We start from the raw sequence: 19632 nt of genomic DNA, 5'->3' as shown, positions 1-19632 counted from the left end.
TTCTTTCTTTCTTTTCTTTCTTTCTTTCTTTCTTTCTTTCTTTTTTTTCTTTCTTCTTCTTTCTTTCTTTCTTTCTTTCTTCTTTCTTTTTCTTTCTTTTCTTTTCTTTTCTTTTCTTTTCTTTTCTTTTTTTTCTTTTCTTTTCTTTTCTTTTCTGATTTTATTTATTCATGAGAGACACACACATACACAGAGGCAGAGACACAGGCAGAGGGAGAAGCAGACTCCATGGAGGGAGCCCGACGTGTGACTTGATCCTGGGTCTCCTGGATCACACCCTGGGCTGAAGGTGGCGCTAAACCGCTGAGCCACCCGGGCTACCCTATTTTATTTCTTATAAACATTTTATTTTGGGGGCCCCTGGGTGGCTCAGTGGGTTAAGTATCCTACTTGTGATTTGCCTCAGGTCATGATTTTAGGGTCGTGAAATCGAGCCCTCCATCAGACTCTAAGCTCAGTGAAGAGTCGATTTTTCTCCTCTCTCAGCTCTTCCCCTCCCCCTACTTGTATGTGCTCTATGTGCACATACATATAGGAATAGTAGTAGAAAAAATTATAAATTCCAAATTCATACTTTACTGTCACTTTATTTAAAATGATACGGAAGGAAGGAGGGGAGCCTGCCTGGCTTAGTCAGTGGAGCATGTGACTTGATCTCAGGGTTGTGGGTTCAAGGCCCATGTTAGGTGTAGAGATTACTTTAAAAATAGAATTTTTTTTAAGATTTAATTTTTTTTAACGAATTGAAAATTGAAGAATGGATACTGGTATGGTAGGCTAAGGAGAGGTTTATTTTTTTTTTTTTTTTTTTTTTTTTTTTTTTTTTAATTTTTTTTTTTTTTTTTTTTTTATTTATTTATGATAGTCACAGAGAGAGAGAGAGAGAGGCAGAGACACAGGCAGAGGGAGAAGCAGGCTCCATGCACCGGGAGCCCGACGTGGGACTCGATCCCGGGTCTCCAGGATCGCGCCCTGGGCCAAAGGCAGGCGCCAAACCGCTGCGCCACCCAGGGATCCCTAAGGAGAGGTTTATTATGTAAGTATGAGATTCTCTCATGAAAAGCTAATTCAGTATTTCTCTCTCTCTTTTTTTAAGATTTTATTTATTTATTTATGAGTTACAGAGAGACAGAGAAGTAGAGACACAGGCAGAGGTAGAAGCAGGCTCCATGCAGGGAGCCCGACATGGGACTTGATCCCGGGTCTCCAGGATCACACTCTGGGCCGAAGGCAGCACTAAACCACTGAGCTACCCAGGCTGTCCAGTATTTACTTTCTCACTCAAGGTTTCTATCCTTGGAGATATGTACCCAAGGTTCTTACCCTATTTTGTTCCCAGTTGTAAGTAACTGCGCAAAATTTTATATAGAAAAAGCTGCATAGGCGCTGTGTTTGCCTGGCCAAAGGAGTTATACACTGCAGATGGGCAGAGGGGGTGGGTGGTAAGCAGTAGTAAGTTCTGTATCGACGTGAGTGACTTCTGAGAAAGAATCATTAGAATTCTTAGTCATTGTACATCTTTGAGAGTAGTTTCGAAGATTAGTGAGGTCAAGAAGAAAAAGACCTGTTATCTCAGACAGTTGATGAATTTTTGCATAGCAGTTATTGGTTTCTTTAAGCACTTAGGTGCTTAAAATTTTTTTTGTCAGAAGCCCAAACTTTAGGTATTTGTTCCATGATTAAGCCTCTGTGCCATGCTGTGTCGGAAGCTCGGCAGATTTCAGATAGCAGGGTAGCTGAACTGAAGAAGAGATTGGGAGATGAGCAAGTGAGAAAGTCAGCTAGGAGAATTCTCCTGCAGAAGTACCATACAATGGTTTTTAAAATAACTAAAGTTATCCTTATCTCACTGCTGTCTGGAGCCTTTAGAGATGAACCATTGTGAATATCTGATATCTAGCTAACTGAGGTTAGTGTAGGAACTTCCCATTTCTGCTGATGTCTGATGATAAATCAGCCCTCCCAGATCCATTGGAAGGCTTGTGAAGAGTGAGAAGGAGGATCCAACTTTCTTTCTTTCTTTTCTTTCTTTTTTAAGATTTTATTTATTTGAGAGAGAGAGAGAGAGAGAACATGAGCAGAGGGGAGGGACAGAAGGAGGGAAAAGTAGACTTCCTGTTGAACAGGAAGCCTGAGGAGGGCCTTAGTCCAGGACTCTGGAATCATGACCTGTGCCAAAGACAGAAGGTTCATTTGGTGTAGGGGCATCTCTGATTACTAGGTATCGCAGAATCTGCCTCTTGATAACTTGTACTCACTAGTCCATCCTGTTCCTTTCTGGATCTTTTCAAATTTGAAAGCAGCCATATTTTTTAAACAACCTACTGAGTTGAAAGTCTCTCTCTCTTTGACTTGTTTCCAGAGCGCTATATCAGAATTTGAAGACTCCCAATTTCTAAATCGGGAGTAAGATGCTGTGACATTTGTATGAGAATCTATTGTTCTTAATATCCGCTACTAGTAAGCTTTTACTGAAATTCAGTTTGCTAATGTCATGTAGCTGTTCTAAAATTTTACTTTTTAAAAAATTGTAATGAAATAGAAACATATTTTACATATTCTATTTTCTTTTGTTTCTAAAGATTTTATTTATTTGAGAGAGCATGCGTGCACATGAGAGGGTGGGAGAGCAAGGTGGAGCTGGGCGCAGAGGGAGAAGCAGACTCCCTGCTTAGCAGGGAGCCCGACGCAGGGCTCTATCCCAGGACCCTGAGATCAGGACTTGAGCTGAAGACAGATGCTTAACCGACTGAGGCACCAGTCACCCCTCTATTTTCTTAATACCTAATTGGCTACGTTATATTGAAATTCTGACATGTAATTGAGCTTTATTGCTTGAACTTGCAGTAATTACTCATGCAGTGAAGAAAAACAGTATGATCCTGAATTGGCAACAGCAAAATCAGTGTAATTGAGTTATATGGTGTATCTCAGCATTTTAACAAGGAAGTATGTACCATGACATTTTGAACTCAGAAGGAAGTGCTTTCCCCGCTGTTTTTCTCTTTTTCCCTCTTACGTCCTTATCCTACCACTAATGAGTGAGCCGAAGTTTTACATTGTTACAGGTATGTCTTAGAACAGAGGTGAACTAATAGGTGGTTAACTGGCCTGTCTAGAAAGAGTTTATTCGGATTTACTTTTCAGCCTTGATACATGTCCTTTTCAGCCTTGATTTTTGTCTGTTTTTGGGTGTTTGGTTTCGTCCTCCATAATAGTTATTAAAAGATATCTTTAAGGTACTTACTTACCCTGCCTTGCCTCATAAATGGTCATTTGCATCCTCAGCGAGCCCTGGGGGAGCAGTCTGTATACAACTGCCATCTGAAGTTGTGTTGATAAGTGCTGGAAGAGTTATAGTCTAAGTCATGAGGAGGGGGAGACCACGTGTGAGTTTTGGTATTGGTGCTGCTATAGGTTCTCTGAGCTAGACCTTGAGGCGACTTGAACTACACTCATCCTTTGAGATTGGCTTTGAAGGAGGAGGCACTTTCAGTGAATGGACATTGGAGTTGGAGGAAGAACATACCAGTTGGTGGGAGCTGCATGAATAAGGCAGAGGTGACCAGCACTGGTTTTATGAAAATGAAACAGACCAGCTGCTCTAAACTTAGGCTGTTTGGAGCAGACTCCCAGAGAGTGGTTTTGAAATTAGATCAGGCTATTTTGTCGAGGACTGATGTGAAGCTAGGGGATTCGAACTTTTAATGTTCTTGCTGAGTATGGCACAAGACTTCTACCCATCTTTTTTGTCATGGTTCACTTTGTACATTATTCCCTTTGCTTCCTTCCCTACTGCTACCCTTCCCCACTGCTGCCTTTCCTTTCCTCCCTATTTGAGGATCTGAAGTTTCCAGAGAAAATACAAATGCCCAATTACATTTGAATTTGAGATAAATAGCAATTTTTGTTGTTGTTTAATTGTGTACTGAATGTTGATAAAATAGTGTGAAGTGAGTGCTGTGATAGAAATACCAGAAGTCATTTGAGCTGAATCTTGATATGACATGTGAGCAGTTATTTCTCAGGCAAGAAGATGGTAAAAGGCTCTCAGGGATAAGAAATAGTAGGAGTAGAAGTGTGGGTATTTGAAAGAGCATGGCTATGTTTGTAAAATGGGAAACCAGGTCGGGAAGGTGGGTGGGAGCCAGGGTCTGGAGGGATTTGTATTGGTCACTGGGGCGTTTGGTCTAAGGCAGTGGGGCATTACCTGACTGGAGTAGCAGAGTGGGCTTTGTACTTCTGTATGGAAAAACAGTTGTTTCTCAAACAGGAGCATTGCAGGCAGGGAGAAGGTCAGAAGGCTGTGGTAGTTGTCAGGCTATATGTTTTCCCTGACACAGTAAGAGACTGGAGCAGGGCTGGTGGGGATGGAGAGGAGAGAATGCTGTAAGCACTACCTACCATTGGTTGCCAAGACATGTCCTACCATAGTTAAACGTTTCCAAACATAGAGTACACCCAAGGCACTCTGTAGTCTCACTGTACGAGCCACCCCTTGAGATAAAGAAAGACAACACAGGGAGTTGCCCAGTTGTGGTGGAGAGGTGGAGGTTTGGAGTCAGACCTACTCAAATCCCTGCTGTTACACTTCCCAGCTGTGAAAGCTCAGGTTACCCTTTTTACAGTGGACTGACGATCATACCCATCTCCTTAGGTGAAGGAGAATTGAATGAAATGTGTGTGAAATTTCCAGCATAGTGCTTGTCATATAGTTGGCCCAATAGGTTTTACTTTTCCTTCTTTCCCTCTTGCCAGTGAGGTTTCAGAGGGATGGGAGAATGATGGACTTTAGCCATCCATTTGGGATTATCAGTTTTGGCCAGGGAGCAAGGGGACTGCAGAAGGAGATACAGGTAAGCAGTGAGGCCCTGTGGCTCCTTTCCACATTTCATTCTGGGAGATCACAGACAGCCCTTCTTTGAGTTATCTGTCCTTTTCCAGGGAATGTGGATGGAAATCCAGGGGAGTAATAGGCCTGTGGCAGAGACATTTCCTTCCTGTCAGCCAATTCTGTTGAGTTGGCTTATTCAAGTCAACAGAATGTTTGTGCAGATATGGCCCTGTGTGTGGTAAGGTACAGAAAGATAGAGATCTTCCCCTTCCAGGTTTAAACCAATCCCGGTACATCAAGGTTTCTGTCTTGGCACTATTGATATTTTGGGTCATGTGGTTCTTTGTTGAAAGGGACTGTTCTGTGCATTGTAGGATGTTTGACCATCCCTGGCCTCTACGCACTCAATGCACCTCCACCCCATCGTGACAGCCAGAAATGTCTCCCAACAGTCCCATTGGTCCCCTATGGGGCAAAATTGCCCACTATTGAGACCATAACCTTTTTTTTTTATTTTATTTTTTTTAAGATTTTGTTTATTCATGAGAGACACAGAGAGAGAGAGGCAGAGACATAGACAGAGAAGCAGGCTCTTGGTAGGGAGCCTGATGTGGGACTCGATCCTGGGACCGGGATCAAGCCCTGAGCCAAAGGCTGACGCTCAACCGCTGAGCCACCCAGGCGTCCCGGAGGCCACAACCTTATATTCAGTAGATACAAAGAAAAAAGGACTCCTTAGTATTTTTACTAAATTTCATTTTATAGAACTATAGTTTTATCTAACTATGAAATGCTTGTTGAAAAATTTCATTTTTATTAAACCATATTGAAATTCTAATCTTTTTTTTTTTTTTTTTTTTTTATTTTAAGAAGGGGGTTTGGGAAAGGGAGAGAATCTTCAGCAGTCTCCACACCTAGCACCAAGCTGGATGCAGGGCTCGATCTCACAACCCTGAGATTATAACCTGAGCCAAAATCAAGAGTCAGCTGTTTAACTGACTGAGCCACCCAGGTGCCCCGTCTAATCTATTTTAACTTGTTTAGTTTAGAAAGACTTCCTTTATGCTATTAACAAAACAATTCTCAAATCTAAATTATTGGTTTTTTTAGTTGAGCATTTAGGAACTTTTTTTTTTTTAAAGATTTTATTTATTCATAAGAGACAGAGAGAGAGAGAGAGAGAGAGAGAGAGAGAGAGAGAGAGGCAGAGACACAGGCAGAGGGAGAAGTAGGCTCCATGCAGGGAGCCCGATGTGGGACTCGATCCCAGGACTCCAGGATCACGCCCTGGGCCGAAGGCAGGCGCCAAACCGCTGAGCCACCCAGGGATCCCCTGTTTTGTTTTGTTTTGTTTTTTAATAAGTTTTTCCGTATAATTTATATACAACAGAATGCTTCCATTAAATATACAGTTTGATGGGGTTTGAAACTGTATATGGCCATATAAGCAGCACCCAGTACAGATACACAGTATTTTCATAACCCCCAAAAGTTCCCTTATATCTTGTGCAACTTCCCCTTCTTCAACCCCCGGGCAACCGCTGATCTGCTCTCACTATAAAGAAGTGTGCATTTTGTAGAATTTCATGTAAATGGAATGTATCAGGCTTCTTTCTTTTTTAAAGATTTATTTAGGGCAGCCCCAGCAGTTTAGCGCCGCCTTCAGCCCAGGGTGTGATCCTAGAGACCCGGGATCAAGTCCCCCGTCAGGCTCCCTGCATGGAGCCTGCTTCTCTCCCTCTTCTTCTGCCTGTGTCTCTGCCTCTCTCTCATGAATAAGTAAAATCTTAAAAAAAAAAAAAGATTTATTATTTGAAAGAGAGAGCGCATGTGAGGGAGAGGACAGAGGGAGAGAAAGAGAGAAAGAGAAAATCTCCGGCAGACTCCCACCCAGCTGAGCAGGGAGCCCAATGCTGGGCTCAGTCTCACGATGCTGAGATCACTACCTGAGCAGAAATCAAGAGTTAGAAGCTCAATGGACTGAGCCCCCCAGGTGTTCCCCAGGCTTCTTTTATTTATCATAATGCTTTTGAAATTCATCCAGGCTGTTCCATGTTATCAGTGCATTCTTCCCTTTTTTTTTTTTGCTGGGTTTTATTTCATTATATAGCTATGCCATAGTTTGTGCATTCTCTTGTTGACAGGCATTTGGTTGTTTCTGATTTGGAGTTTTGTTTTTTTTTTAAGATTTTATTTATTCAAAAAAAAGATTTTATTTATTCATTGGAGGAGAGAGAGAGAGAGAGAGAGAGAGAGAGGCAGAGACCTAGGCAGAGGGAGAAGCAGGCTCCATGCAGGGAGCCCGATATGGGACTTGATCCTGGAACTCCAGGACCTCACTCTGAGCCAAAGGCAGACTCTTAACCACTGAGCCACCCAGGCATCCCTGATTTGGAGGTATTATATGTATTTTTAAAGAGCTGCTGTGAACATTTGTGTATGTCTTTGTGTGCATATATGTTTTGTTCTTTTCAATAAATACCTGGGGCGGGAATTACTGAGTAATATGGTAAGTATGTATTTAAATTTATGAGAAACTGCCAAAACGTTTTCCAAAGTAGCATTACTGTTTTATACTTCTAACAGCAATGTGTGAGAGTTCCAGGTGTTTACACCCTCACTGACCCTTAGTCTGTCTCTTTCATTTTGGTGGTTCTAGTGAAGTGGTTCAAATCTAAAATTTTAAGCTTCTTTTTAAAATTAATTATTTATTTGTTTAAATCAAATATTTATTTATTTATTTTTAAGTAAGCTCTCCACCCAGTGTGGGGCTTGAACTCACAGCCTGGAGATTGAGAGTTACATGTTCTGACTGGGTCAGCCGGGCATCCCCTTAAGTTTTGTTTTGTTTTGTTTTTTTAGATTTTATTTATTTATTTGACAGCACGAGTAGGGGGTGCACAGAGGGAGAGGGACAAGCAGATTCCCTGCTGAGCAGGGAGCCCGAGTTGGCTGGATCCCAGGACCCCAGAATCACTACCTGAACTGAAAGCAGACACTTAACTGACTGAGCCACCCAGGTACACCCCCCACCCCCTTAAGCTTATTTTTTATTTTTTAAAAAAAAATTTTTTCTTAAGCTTATTTTTTAAAGGATTTTTTACACTGTTACATTTGAACAATTTGTGAAATGCAAAGAAAAGCTTTCATTTTGTGTTTTGGATCAGAGTTTGTTATAAATGTAAAAATATATCAAATTGATGTTTTTAATTAAAAATAAGGCTGATGGTTTATTTTATGAATATAACATTGTGCAGTTGTGTAACTGCCTGCCAGAACTCCAAGCATAAAGCCATGGCTTGAAGGGGTCCTGAATAAACGTTTTCTTTTTGTAAATATTCGCAAACCTTGGGTTAGGAGGGAATGGCCAGAGGAGACAAAATTTTTTGCATTCTGGGAATTTGAACTTTGGGAGCCAATTTGTTTTGGACTATATCTGGAAAAATCATTTGTGTACTGTAGCCAGAAATTCTTTTAGGCTGTCCGTTTCCAGCCTTCTCACTTGTCTGGAATGTTAAGTATTGTCAGTTTAATGGCCTTTCAGCAGTTTATATTAAAAAAGAGAAATCTCCAGAAATGGATCTGAAGAAGTCTTGGTATAAGATTAGTTTTTTTTTTGAAAAGAGAGAGGCAAACCAAGAACAGACGCTTAACTCTAGAGGACAAACTGATGGTTATGGGTGTGCGAGGGGGTGTTCAATAGGTGATGGCGATGAAGTATAAGTAGTGCACTTGTGATGGGCACTGGGTGATGTATGGAAGAGTTGAATCACTATATTGTATACCTGAAACTAATATTACACTGTATGTTAACTAACTGGAGTTTAAAAAAATTTTTTGGGGGGGAGTCCCTGGGTGGCTCAGCGGTTTGGCATCTGCCTTTGGCCCAGGGCCTGATCCTGGAGTCCCGGGATCGAGTCCCACATCAGGCTCCTTGCGTGGAGCCTACTTCTCCTCCCTCTGCCTGTGTCTCTGCCTCTCTCTCTCTCTTTGTGTCTCTCATGAATAAATGAATAAAATCTTTAAAAAAAATTTTTTTTTAAAGATTAGTTTTTTTTTTTTTTTAATCTGGCAAGCAATAAAAAGGAGAAGATTTATGGTTTTAAGTTTGAAAAAATCCAGGGAGCTTCTAGTTTCTAAAGATTTCCTTGTAGAATCTTGTAGAGTCATAGAAATCATAAGTTAATACTAGTGGGCTTCTCTCTGGCCAAAACCAAATGGACGTAGAGTTGTGCCTTTGAATTTTTGTTGCTGATAATTAACTCCTTAGTATCCTATCAGCAGCTGTGGTTTAATGGAAAGAGCTCAGACTTTGGGCAAGCTATTTACCTCCCTGACCCCAGTTTCTTCCTCCTTTCCAGCCATGTAGGCTGATGATGAGAATCAGGTGTGCTGGTGCAGTGCTGGCCTTTCTTTTCTTTTTTCTTTTTTTCTTTTTCTTTTTTCTTTTTTTTTTTTTTTTAGTGCTGGCCTTTCTTGTTGGCCGGCTGGTGGTCTCCAGGCAGCTGCTTATATTTATTATTTTTTTAAAGATTTTTATTTATTTATTTATTCAGAGAGAGAGAGAGAGGCAGAGGGAGAAGCAGGCTCCATGCAGGAAGCCCGACGTGGGACTCGATCCCAGGTCTCCAGGATCACACCCTGGGCTGCAGGCAGCGCTAAACTGCTGCGCCACTGGGGCTGCCCAGCTGCTTATATTTAAACACCAGCAACACCAACAAAGTATCTCTTCCGCCTCATGACTCTCCCTTTAATGAAGCTAAAGTTTGGAAAGGTCTTTATCCTTCATCTCCTCAATTTTTTATCACATTCCACTGCAGTCTGACTTGGCCCTTGACCTTCCTTTTGGGCTGTTTGCCCTTCTTGCTGTCAACTCCTTATGGCTAACTTCAGTATTCACTTGGGCATGGCTGGTCAGTGTAGCTTTTGTCCTTTCGATGCCCCCTCTGCAGAGCATGGCCAGATGGAAAGGAGAAAGCTGGGAGGGGAAGTGAGGGGAAATCAGGGAGGAAACTGTTTTTCTCTTCTTCTGTGACCATAGGGGTGTTCAAGGGTGGTATACCCCTAGGCTAAGGAGAGGACACTGGGGCAAAGTTGTTTCCTTCTCAGGGTTGAAAGTGGAAGTAGAGGAAAGGTGGGTCTGAATGCCACCTTTCTCCCTCAGTAAATCGTAATGTGGGTCATTGATTTCTGGAAACAATATCATAACAAGACAAACTACCGTATTAAACATGTACATTAGTTGATAATCACACTCTGATTTTAGGCATGAAATAAAATTGGTGTCAGGGCACCTGGCTGGCTCAGTCAGAAGACCATGTGACTCTTGATCTGGGTTATGAGTTCAAGCCCACGTTGGGTGTAGAGATTACTTAAATAAATAAAAAAACTTTTAAAAATCGGTGTTAAAAATGAGAAGATACTGTGTTACAATAAAAATAAACATTTGAAAATTGTCAGTAGGCATTATAATTGTCAGCTGCTTAGTAAGCATTGTATTTTGGCCAGTAATGGACTTTTGTATGTGGATTCAGACTAAGCAGAGAATTGTATATCCAAAGACATTTCACCTAGGCTTCTTTCTTTCCTCTCTCTGTTTCATGCATCTTGCATACACGCCCACTTGCTCATGTGCAGTTTTTTGACATGACAGGACTCACACTTTTTCTCTGAGTAAGCCTTGACTTTTTCAAGAGTCTCGCTCGAGGTCCATAAAATGTGTACATTTAAATGTACTTTTTTCAGTGTGTGTCATAATTCAGGAAAGAAGGGTTAGAAACATGTATGTGTTGAGGAATTCAGAGTTGGATCAGTCTGTTGCATTAGGACTTATCTAATTAAAACGTTTCTTATTGAATTTGTTTTCGGCGTTCTATTTGGTTTTTGTAGGCCACGTGGTATTTTCAGATTGGTTTTTGGTTTTGATTCATTTAGTAACATGTAGTTACTGACTCCAGTGTGGCTAGTTTCCTAAATTTCAGTTTTCCCTTGACTGTGTGATGCTTTTTCCTCAGTGTTTTAAGTCTGTACTTAATTTACAATTTTAATATGATCCCTCCATTTCAAATATGGAGTTTGTGAAATAAGAGAAAGAAATGTATTTAGATAGTTGGGGTTGAAACCCTTTTTGGATTTTTTAGTGGGATATTCATAGGCATAAAAAAATCATAGCTAATCAGCAGTTTCCTTTTTAAAAGTAGTTTTGATTCCTGGTTCTGAATGGTATAAATTATGGAATAGAATTTTTGGATTTCTGGGCAGCCCCGGTGGCCCAGCGGTTTAGCGCTGCCTTTGGCCCGGGGTGTGATCCTGGGGATCTGGGATTGAGTCCATGTCAGGCTCCCTGCCTGGAGCCTGCTTCTCCCTCTGCCTGTCTCTCTCTATCTGTGTCTCTCATGAATAAATAAATAAAATATTAAAAAAGAATTTTTGGATTTCTGAAAGATCTTAATCCATTCTCCTTGCCTTATAAACAAGGCTCACAGAATTTAGCATGACTTATCAAGGTCATGCAAACTTGTCAGGCTTGTGACCACAGTTCAGGTTTCTTGATTATCATTCTAGTCAACTCTCTACCATATATTTTCAATATTTCCTGATATATAATTTTCAGTGGGAGAAAACCAGAGGCAAGTGTTTGTTGACATCTATGTGCAATGGTATATAATTTAAGTAGTGAGTATAAACAGTCTTTAGTCATTCCTTATAAAGGGTTTCTCTTACAAAGTGTCTTTTGAATCACCACTTTTACTTTAATAAGGCATTAGTCATACTTAGGGCATGCAGTGTGTTCTTCTCTACATTATGATAGCTCACATTTATCCCATCTTTACCGTGGGCTGTCACTCTGCTAAGCAGTTTAGGTTCATTACTTCATTTAATACTCTCAACATCCTTATAAGGGAGGTAGCATCAGCAGCCCATTTTCTCTATGAGGAAACTGAGATTTCAGAGAGGTTGGGTAGCTTGCCTGTGGATACAGATTTGTTAGTGCAAAGTAGAGCAGCCTCTGGGATCCTGGTTGTTTTAAAGGAGCACAGATTTTTTAAAGTATCAATTAAGTAACATTTAAGTAGTTTTAAATAGCAATACATTTTGTATAACAGAAGGAAAGAGAGGTTCTAATTAGAGGTGATTAGGAGGTGTTCAAAGGAAAAAGTAGTGACCGTGTCAAGATCCTGGTGTGACTGTAGAGGAGGAAGAGATAGAGGATGCCTCTGGAGTTGCCATCAAATTCCTGTCCCACATGCTTCCAGGACTGAAGGTGCTTCTTGCTGAGGGAGGGGTCTCAGCTCTCCGGCAGTTCCCAAGACAGTGTCAGTATTCTCCATGCAAGGTGTATCCTTCATGATGCAGTATCATGACAGTTAAGGTAAATTTTCAAGGTCCTTTTGGCATTATTTTTGAGACTTGATCGGTGTGCTCTTCATAGGTGGGTGGTTTCTGAATCACTGAGATAAAGTGCCACCCCTGATCTTGGGTTGTTGCACTGTGTTTCTGACTTCTGTGTGTTGGAGAAGTGAATTCCCCTGGAATGAGTGTATCAGGATTTTTGTCCTTTAAATTTGTCTATACATGTTATTTTGTCCAAGAACTCCATAGTTAGATTTTATCAACCCTTCTTAGAAGAGAGGAAACAGAGTTGCAAAGATACAGAGACGAAGAGATCTGCCTGCAGTCACACAGCTTATATGACAAAGTCAGAGCTTGAACTTAGCTCTGCTGATATTAGTTCAGTACTCTGCTACTGTTTCTGAGACCCAGAGGGAGTCTTGTCATGGCTCTGACCTACGTGACATTGTCATCAGTTCCATGAATTTTGCTAAGTTAGAAGGGTTTTGGGGTCAGAAGGTACCTTCGAGATTCCTTAGAATCCAACGTCCTTGTATTGAAAATGGGGATCCTGGGTGGACCTGTGACTTAGGTTGAAGACGGCACTTGTTCGAGAGAGAACTGTGGGTTTTAAGTCAAAGTCAGAATTTTAAGGTATCCTAAATGCTGAAGCCTTGCGCTAAATCTGACCAAATGAAAATTTGATCAGATACAGATGTAAATTTTTTCAGAATGTAAATTACACAGCTATGAAAAGGAAAGCAGTGAGGTGTTTACAATTTCATCAGTATTTCTGTGCGTTTGGAAATTTTTGTAATAAAATGTTAGGGGAAAAAAGAGAAAAAGCAGTTAGTGACTGTTTGAAAAAGACAGGTGAGTATTAGGTAACTGTGAACTCAGTGTGCCTCTGGTAGCTCCTAGAAAAGCAGTTTTTCTTTAAGAGGAGCTCAGTGTCTAGATCAAGAGAATAGTCACACTGAGCTCTGCTTGCCAGACCAGATCTGTGTAATATCCGTGTCCAGTTCCAAGGGCCTGAGCCTGTCCATTGCTGATGGACAAATGGTGCTGAATCTGGAGGTGTGGCTGGAGATTCATGGGGCCATTGTGGAAGAAAGGCAGGTGTACAGTAGCACTGTGGTGGTCTTCAGATGCTGGGAGAGCTGTGGGCTGTGAGTTTTTTTTTTTTTTCAAGATTTTATTTATTTATGAGAGAGAGCCGGGAGGAGGAACAGAGGGAGAGGGACAACCAGACTGCACTGAGCGGAACCCAACTAGGGGCTCCATCTCACACCCTGAGATCATGACCTAAGCTGAAATCAAGAGTCTAATGTTTAACCGACTGGGTCACCCAGGTGCCCCAAGAGTGGTACTTTTGAGTGAAGAGAACTTGGAGTCAAATCAGAGGAAAGAAGTGACAGGGAAGGAGATGCCAATGAGGCATTCTCATGCCTGAGCCCCACCACCATATTATGTCCTTTCAGCCCATCCTCCACAACAGTGCTAGGTTCATCTTTAGGAACTACAAATCCAAGTTAGGGTTGCACTGACTTTAGTCTGTAGTTTGCCATCCTGTATTGGACAAAGGCCAGGGCTTGACTGGCCTGCTGGGCCCTTCCCCACTAGGGACATTTGACTTTTTTTTTTTTTTTTGACATTTCTGTGTTCTAGCCAGACCCACGTTCTTAGAGTCCTTCAGGTGAGCTTATGCTTTCTCACACTTCTGTGAGGTTCTCACCCGGTTCCCTAGAGGTGGAACCAAGGACTAGCTCTTTTTCTATGGCCATTGTACTTTGTTTATCTACTTATCTTGTTTTTTCAGTAGAATTTATGAGGGATGGGGTCTTCTCACTGTTTATGTATCTTGTTTCTTCTACTAAACTATGAACTCCTTGAAAATAGGTGTTTTGTTTTAATTATCTTTATTCACGTATTTATTTATGTCTTGTCTGACTATGTCTTGTCTGACTAGTATCCTAGAGAATTGGCATTTCCCATTGTACAAAGTAAGTAATCAGTGAACATTGAGTAAATAATGACTTGCTTCATAACTTTTTAGTGGTCAGTTTCCTCCAACAGTAGATGCTTGTAACTAAAAGATTTCTTGTCAGTGGTGTTGCATGCAAGATTTCCTATAAATGGCCTCCAAAATATTTACCATTTTTAAGAGTCTGTGGTTTGATTTTTTTTTTTTCTCCAAGTAATCTCTACGCCCCAACATGGGGCTTGAACTCACAACCCTGAGACCAAGAGTTGAATGCTCTACCAATTGAGCCAGCCAGGCCCTCCTGTGGTTTGACTTTTAAGTAGTATTTTGTCTACTATATCTGGCAGGTAAGAGATGGCCCTTTTTTTTTTTGTTGTTGTTGTTGTTGTTTTTAAGATTTTATTTATTCATGAGAGACACAGAGAGAGGCAGAGACACAGGCAGAGGGGGAAGCCGGCTCCATGTAGGGAGCCCGACATGGAACTCCATCCCAGGTCTCCAGGATCAGGCCCGGGGTTGAAGGCGCGCTAAACCGCTGAGCCACCCGGGCTGCCCTCTTCAGTAGGTTTTAATTATGTGATTTCCTCATAGATGTAAAGGAAACTCAAGCTTCCTGTGTGGCTGTGGATGTGTAATTAGCTTTAGGCAGGGCTCCTGGAGCTGTAAATCCTGTCCTGGGGAACCCAAGTACAGGGACATCCTGGTGAGAGTTCTAGCCACCCAGATTGCTGCCTTCTAAGTGCAGGATTATTTCTGTAAAATGAGGGCAGTTATGTCTCTGCCCAGGCCTAACAAATTATTATTTTAATTGAAAAAGTAGTAGGTATCTATAAATTAATATGATTATAGCTAAGAATTTTATTTTTGCAACTGAAACTTAATACATATTTAGAACTGGTGATAAATTTTCTGCTCTAAAAAAGATAGATTTTATATTAACATGACAATTAGTACCTTCAAAATGAAAAAATTTGGTCAAGTATATCAGCACTGGCTCAAATGATAAGTGGATAAATCTAGAAAGGCAGATTGAGCAGTATAGTTTTAGTGTTATAGTTTGTTCATATCTTGTGAAATATTTGTTGCGATGAAAACTGCACATTTCTGAAGTTCTTGTGTATGGTTGCACTGGGGACCGTATGGAGAGGCAGGCAGGGTGTGGGATTTGGATTCAGTCTACTGTCCCTGAAGAATGGTAACCCAGGGAGAGTGAGTTATACTCTCTGAGCCTCTGTCAGTGCCTGTATGGGCTCTTGAGAAGATTTAGTGGACTCTTCCACATACAGCACAGCTGGGACACAGTCTGTCCTGTGAGAGAGGCTCAAGGCCTTTGGTGCCGTTCCCTGTTTTGGAGGCAGTGCATCAGTGTTGATGTTTTAAAGAAATATTATTTGAGGAATACATCTGACATACTTCCTATATTTATTGTAGCTTGAGATTATTCTTAGTATGTATAGGGAGACAGGATCCATACTATTATTGTGAGGAGAGCTACTTTTTATTCCTCTCAAACCTTGACTTCTCTGGACTAGAGGTAATGACAGGTGCTAATGACAGCCCTGAGCAGGATTGCGGAAGGGATAGTAGTTACTTACACCACACCCCTTTTTTCAACTTTCAGGTACTTGAAGTGCTGTGAACTGTGCTCATCCTTTCCCTCCACTCTGTAATTGCTCCAGTGCTCAGGGGACTCAAGGCTTTCTAGGCAGGGCCAGCAATTCCTGCTTCTTAACCAGGTAGAGGCCAAGGTCTGGTGAATTAGAATCTGTTTTTGAGGATCTTTGCCCTTAGATAGGGCTCATTTTAGAAAATCATGGAAACTTTCCATGAACTCAATGGTTGGTGGTTGCTTTTGAAATGTAGTAGGTAGGGGCATGGAATTTTAGACTCATTGAAGTGTTGGTTCCATAAAATCAAACTTTCCTGTGATCTGCTACAACTTTGGAATATCTTGCTGAATAATTTATGTAGATAGAAAAAAATTTGTTTATTACTGAGCCTAGAAATTTAATTCCATTTTATACAAAGAAGGCATTTTTTAAGTGGAGTTTTGGTATAGATGGAATTTTCCAGGAATGCAGTTACTGTAGGCATTGAGGAGAAATTGTTTTCTTCTCAGCTTTACCAAATGGATTAGTCAGGGTTGTCCAGAGGAGCAGAACCAGTAGGACCTAGACACACACACACACACACACACACACACACACACACAAAGAGATTTATTATAAGGAGTTGACTCACATGATCATGGAAGCTGAGAAGTATCAGGATCTGCAGTCAGCAAGCTCGAGACCTAGGAGAGCCAATAGTAAGTTCCAGTCTGAGTCTGAAGGTCTGAGAATCAGGAGAGTTGATAGTGTAAATCCAAGCCTGAAAGTTGGTAGACTTGAGACCCAAGAAGAGCCAGTTTTTCAGGTAGAGTCCAAAGACGGGAAAAGACCAGCATCCCAACTCAGTGAGTCAGGAATCTCTATGAATTCAAATGTTAATCTCATTCAGAAACATCCTTACACAACACATACACACAAACAAAAACAAAAAGTAAAGGGCAGCCTGGGTGGCTCAGCGGTTTAGCGCTGCCTTCAGCCCAGGACCTGATCCTGGGGATCTGGGATCGAGTCCCACGTCGGGCTCCCTGCATGGAGCCTACTTCTCCCTCTGCTTGTGTCTCTGCCTCTCTCCCTCTGTCTCTCATGAATAAATAAATAAAATCTTAAAAAAAAAAAGTAAAATAAAAATTACGGATCTTATTAAAACTAAAAGAGACGACCTTATACCCAGAATAATTTAACCAAATGTCTGCATTCCATGGCTCAGTCAAAAATTAACCATCCTTTTAGTGATTCATCCTTTTAGAAAATCACATGGTTGATAGCATGTATGATAGATGGCATGGTATCTCAGTTAGAGTACTATCAAGTATCCAAGTCAAGACTTTGTAGTCAAATTCACAAGGATTTAACTTAGAGGTATAGATTTCTGACTCTTATTCCTCGTATGGTCTTGCTTGAAAATTCATATATTGAAATTCACATTTGTTTTACTTACAAATTACTTTTATTTTTTATGTCAAATTATGTAGATATTTTTAGAAAGTACTTGTTTGTGTTTAATAAATAGGTTAGCTTTGGATTTCACTTCAGTAGCAAAGATGTATTTACATATTTGTTAGAGAAAGGGAGCTTTGGTTCCAATGTGGGTGAGAACCAGTGGTTTGAGATCTAAGATCTCAAGCTGCCAGTCTCTTGGACCAGTGTATCTCAGCATTTTTAAAGTTTTTGGCTGTGCTGCTTGTCTTCTCTCTGATCTTTGTAAAACTGTAGTTCTTCTCTTTATCTTTTTGGGTATTTTATAATATTGGGATTTGCTTTCTACAAGTCCTTGTCTGATGTTCTTTAGGTTTTTTTTTTTTTTTTTAAGATTTTATTTTTAACCTGTACACCCAACTTGGGGTTTGAACTCAGCCCCAACATCAGGAGTCACGTGCTCTTCCAGCTGAGCCAGCTAGGCTCCCCAGGTAGTTTTTATTTTGGTTTTTGTAACCACTTTATTAAGATACAGTTCATGTGCTTCACAATTCACCCACTTTAAAGTGTAAAATTGAGTGGTTTTCAGTATATTCAGAGTTTACAGCCTTTACCACAATCTAATTATAGAATGTTTCATTCCAAAAAAGAAATTCTGTATCCATCAGCAGTCAGTATCCATTCCTGCTACCCTAGCCTCTGACAACCTCTAATCTATTTTGTCTCTATGAATTTGTCTATTCTGGGCAATATGTATAAATGGAATCATGCACTACATGATTCCTTGTGTCTGTTATTTTTAATCGGTTTAATATTTTCAGGGTTATACTATGTATTGGTAGTTCGTTTCTTTTTTATGCCCAAATAATATTCTGTTGGATGGATATACCACATTTTGTTTATCCATTCATCAATTGGTAGACATTTGGAACTGAAACAAAAAGTTATCTTGTATGCAGAAGGCATATAAACACAAATCGGTTGATAGTAATATGTATCCAGTAAATAACAAATACATGTTGATAAGTAAAAAGTAATTTAAATGTTGTTTGGGTTGTTTCCAATTTTGTGGCTATTATAAATAATGTGTCTGTGGACGTTTGTATATAAGTTTGTGTGTGATGGGCACCTGGATGGCTCAGATGGTTGAGCATCTGCCTTTGGCTCAGGTTGTGATATCCAGGTCCTGGAATCGAGCCCCATGTCAAGCTCCCAGCTCAGCGGGGGGAGTCTGCTTCTCCCTCTCCCTCTGCCTCTCCCCTTGCTTGTGTTCTCTCTGTCTCTCTCTCAAATGAATAAATTTAAAAAAAAAAAGTTTGTGTGTGGACAAATGTTTTTATTTCTCTTGGGTTTATAAATCCAGGAGTAGAATTGCTGGATCATATGGTAACTCTATGGTTTAACCATTTGAGGAACTGCTAGGCTGTTTTCCAAAGTGGCTGCAGCATTTTATATTCCTTCTAGCTGCATGTGAGGGTTTTATTTACTACAAATCCTTTCCAACATTTGTTACCATCTTTTAAAATTAAAGAAAAATTTTTAAAGTAATTTCTGTGCCCAACATGGGGCTTGAATTTACAATCCTGAGATCAAGAGTTGAACTCTCCACTGACTGAGCCAATCAGGCACCCCTCTATCTTTCTGATTATAGCCATCCTATTGGGTAGAAAGTGGTAATTCATTAGGTTTTAAGAGGTAGCAGCAGGAAAGGGACAGTCTGTTACATTGTTCAGTGTGGTAGTTACCATGTACCTTTAAGTTTAAATCAGTTAAATAAATCAGTTAAATCAGTTAAATAAAATTGAAAATGCAGTTCCTCAGTCACACCAGCCACATTTTCAGTGCTCAGTAGACACAAGTGACTAATGGTTACTGTATTGGATAGCACAGATAGACATAGAGCATTTTCATTATTGCAGTAAGTTTTTTTTTTTTTAATTTTTATTTATTTATGATAGTCACACACAGAGAGAGAGAGAGGCAGAGACACAGGCAGAGGGAGAAGCAGGCTCCATGCACCGGGAGCCCAACGTGGGATTCGATCCTGGGTCTTCAGGATCGCGCCCTGGGCCAAAGGCAGGCACCAAACCGCTGCACCACCCAGGGATCCCGCAGTAAGTTTTATTAGATGGTACTTGTCCAGGAAAAGTTCATTTAGCAGGAGCTGGATGAGTTGGCAGAGAATGGTAGAGGGTCTGAGTTGTGTAGAAAGGATTGTGGGCGTGGAATTTGGAGAAGAGAACAAAGAAACCTCAGGGAGCTATCGAAAAGATAGGAGACTTAGAAAAGAGCAGGTAAATAAAAAGAGTGAGAAACTGAAGGAAAGGTTCTGAGGAATTTGATTTTTCCACAGTACTTTGAGTTAGCGATAGATCCAGTGTCATTCCTTCATTCTGTAGGTGAGAAAAGCGTACACTTGCTGCTGAGGTTTTGCTGTGTTGTGGTTGCTGTTAATA

At 40.7% G+C, this 19632-nt stretch overlaps 1 protein-coding gene across 5 annotated transcripts in view; it reads left to right on the top strand.

The window, feature by feature from the left end:
* Window positions 1-19632, top strand: part of SPECC1L (sperm antigen with calponin homology and coiled-coil domains 1 like) — a 132443-nt gene that overhangs the window by 11074 nt on the left and 101737 nt on the right. The window contains exon 2 of one of the 5 annotated variants that reach the window (XM_055322683.1): window positions 7697-7854. The exons of 2 other annotated variants lie outside the window; for them this stretch is intronic. Coding sequence is in view for 1 of the 3 variants with exons in the window: in XM_055322681.1 (XP_055178656.1) it covers window positions 19190-19290 (101 nt within the window). In the remaining 2 variants the exon portion in view is untranslated. Of the gene's footprint in view, window positions 1-7696; window positions 7855-12075; window positions 12207-19134; window positions 19291-19632 lie in introns of those variants that run through there. 2 more of the 5 variants (XM_055322685.1, XM_055322681.1) reach the window with 2 other exon arrangements.

The sequence above is a fragment of the Nyctereutes procyonoides genome, unplaced genomic scaffold (assembly GCF_905146905.1).
Source record: "Nyctereutes procyonoides isolate TBG_1078 unplaced genomic scaffold, NYPRO_anot_genome, whole genome shotgun sequence".
NCBI lineage: Eukaryota > Metazoa > Chordata > Mammalia > Carnivora > Canidae > Nyctereutes > Nyctereutes procyonoides.
This window is presented reverse-complemented; position numbering and strand designations above follow the sequence as displayed.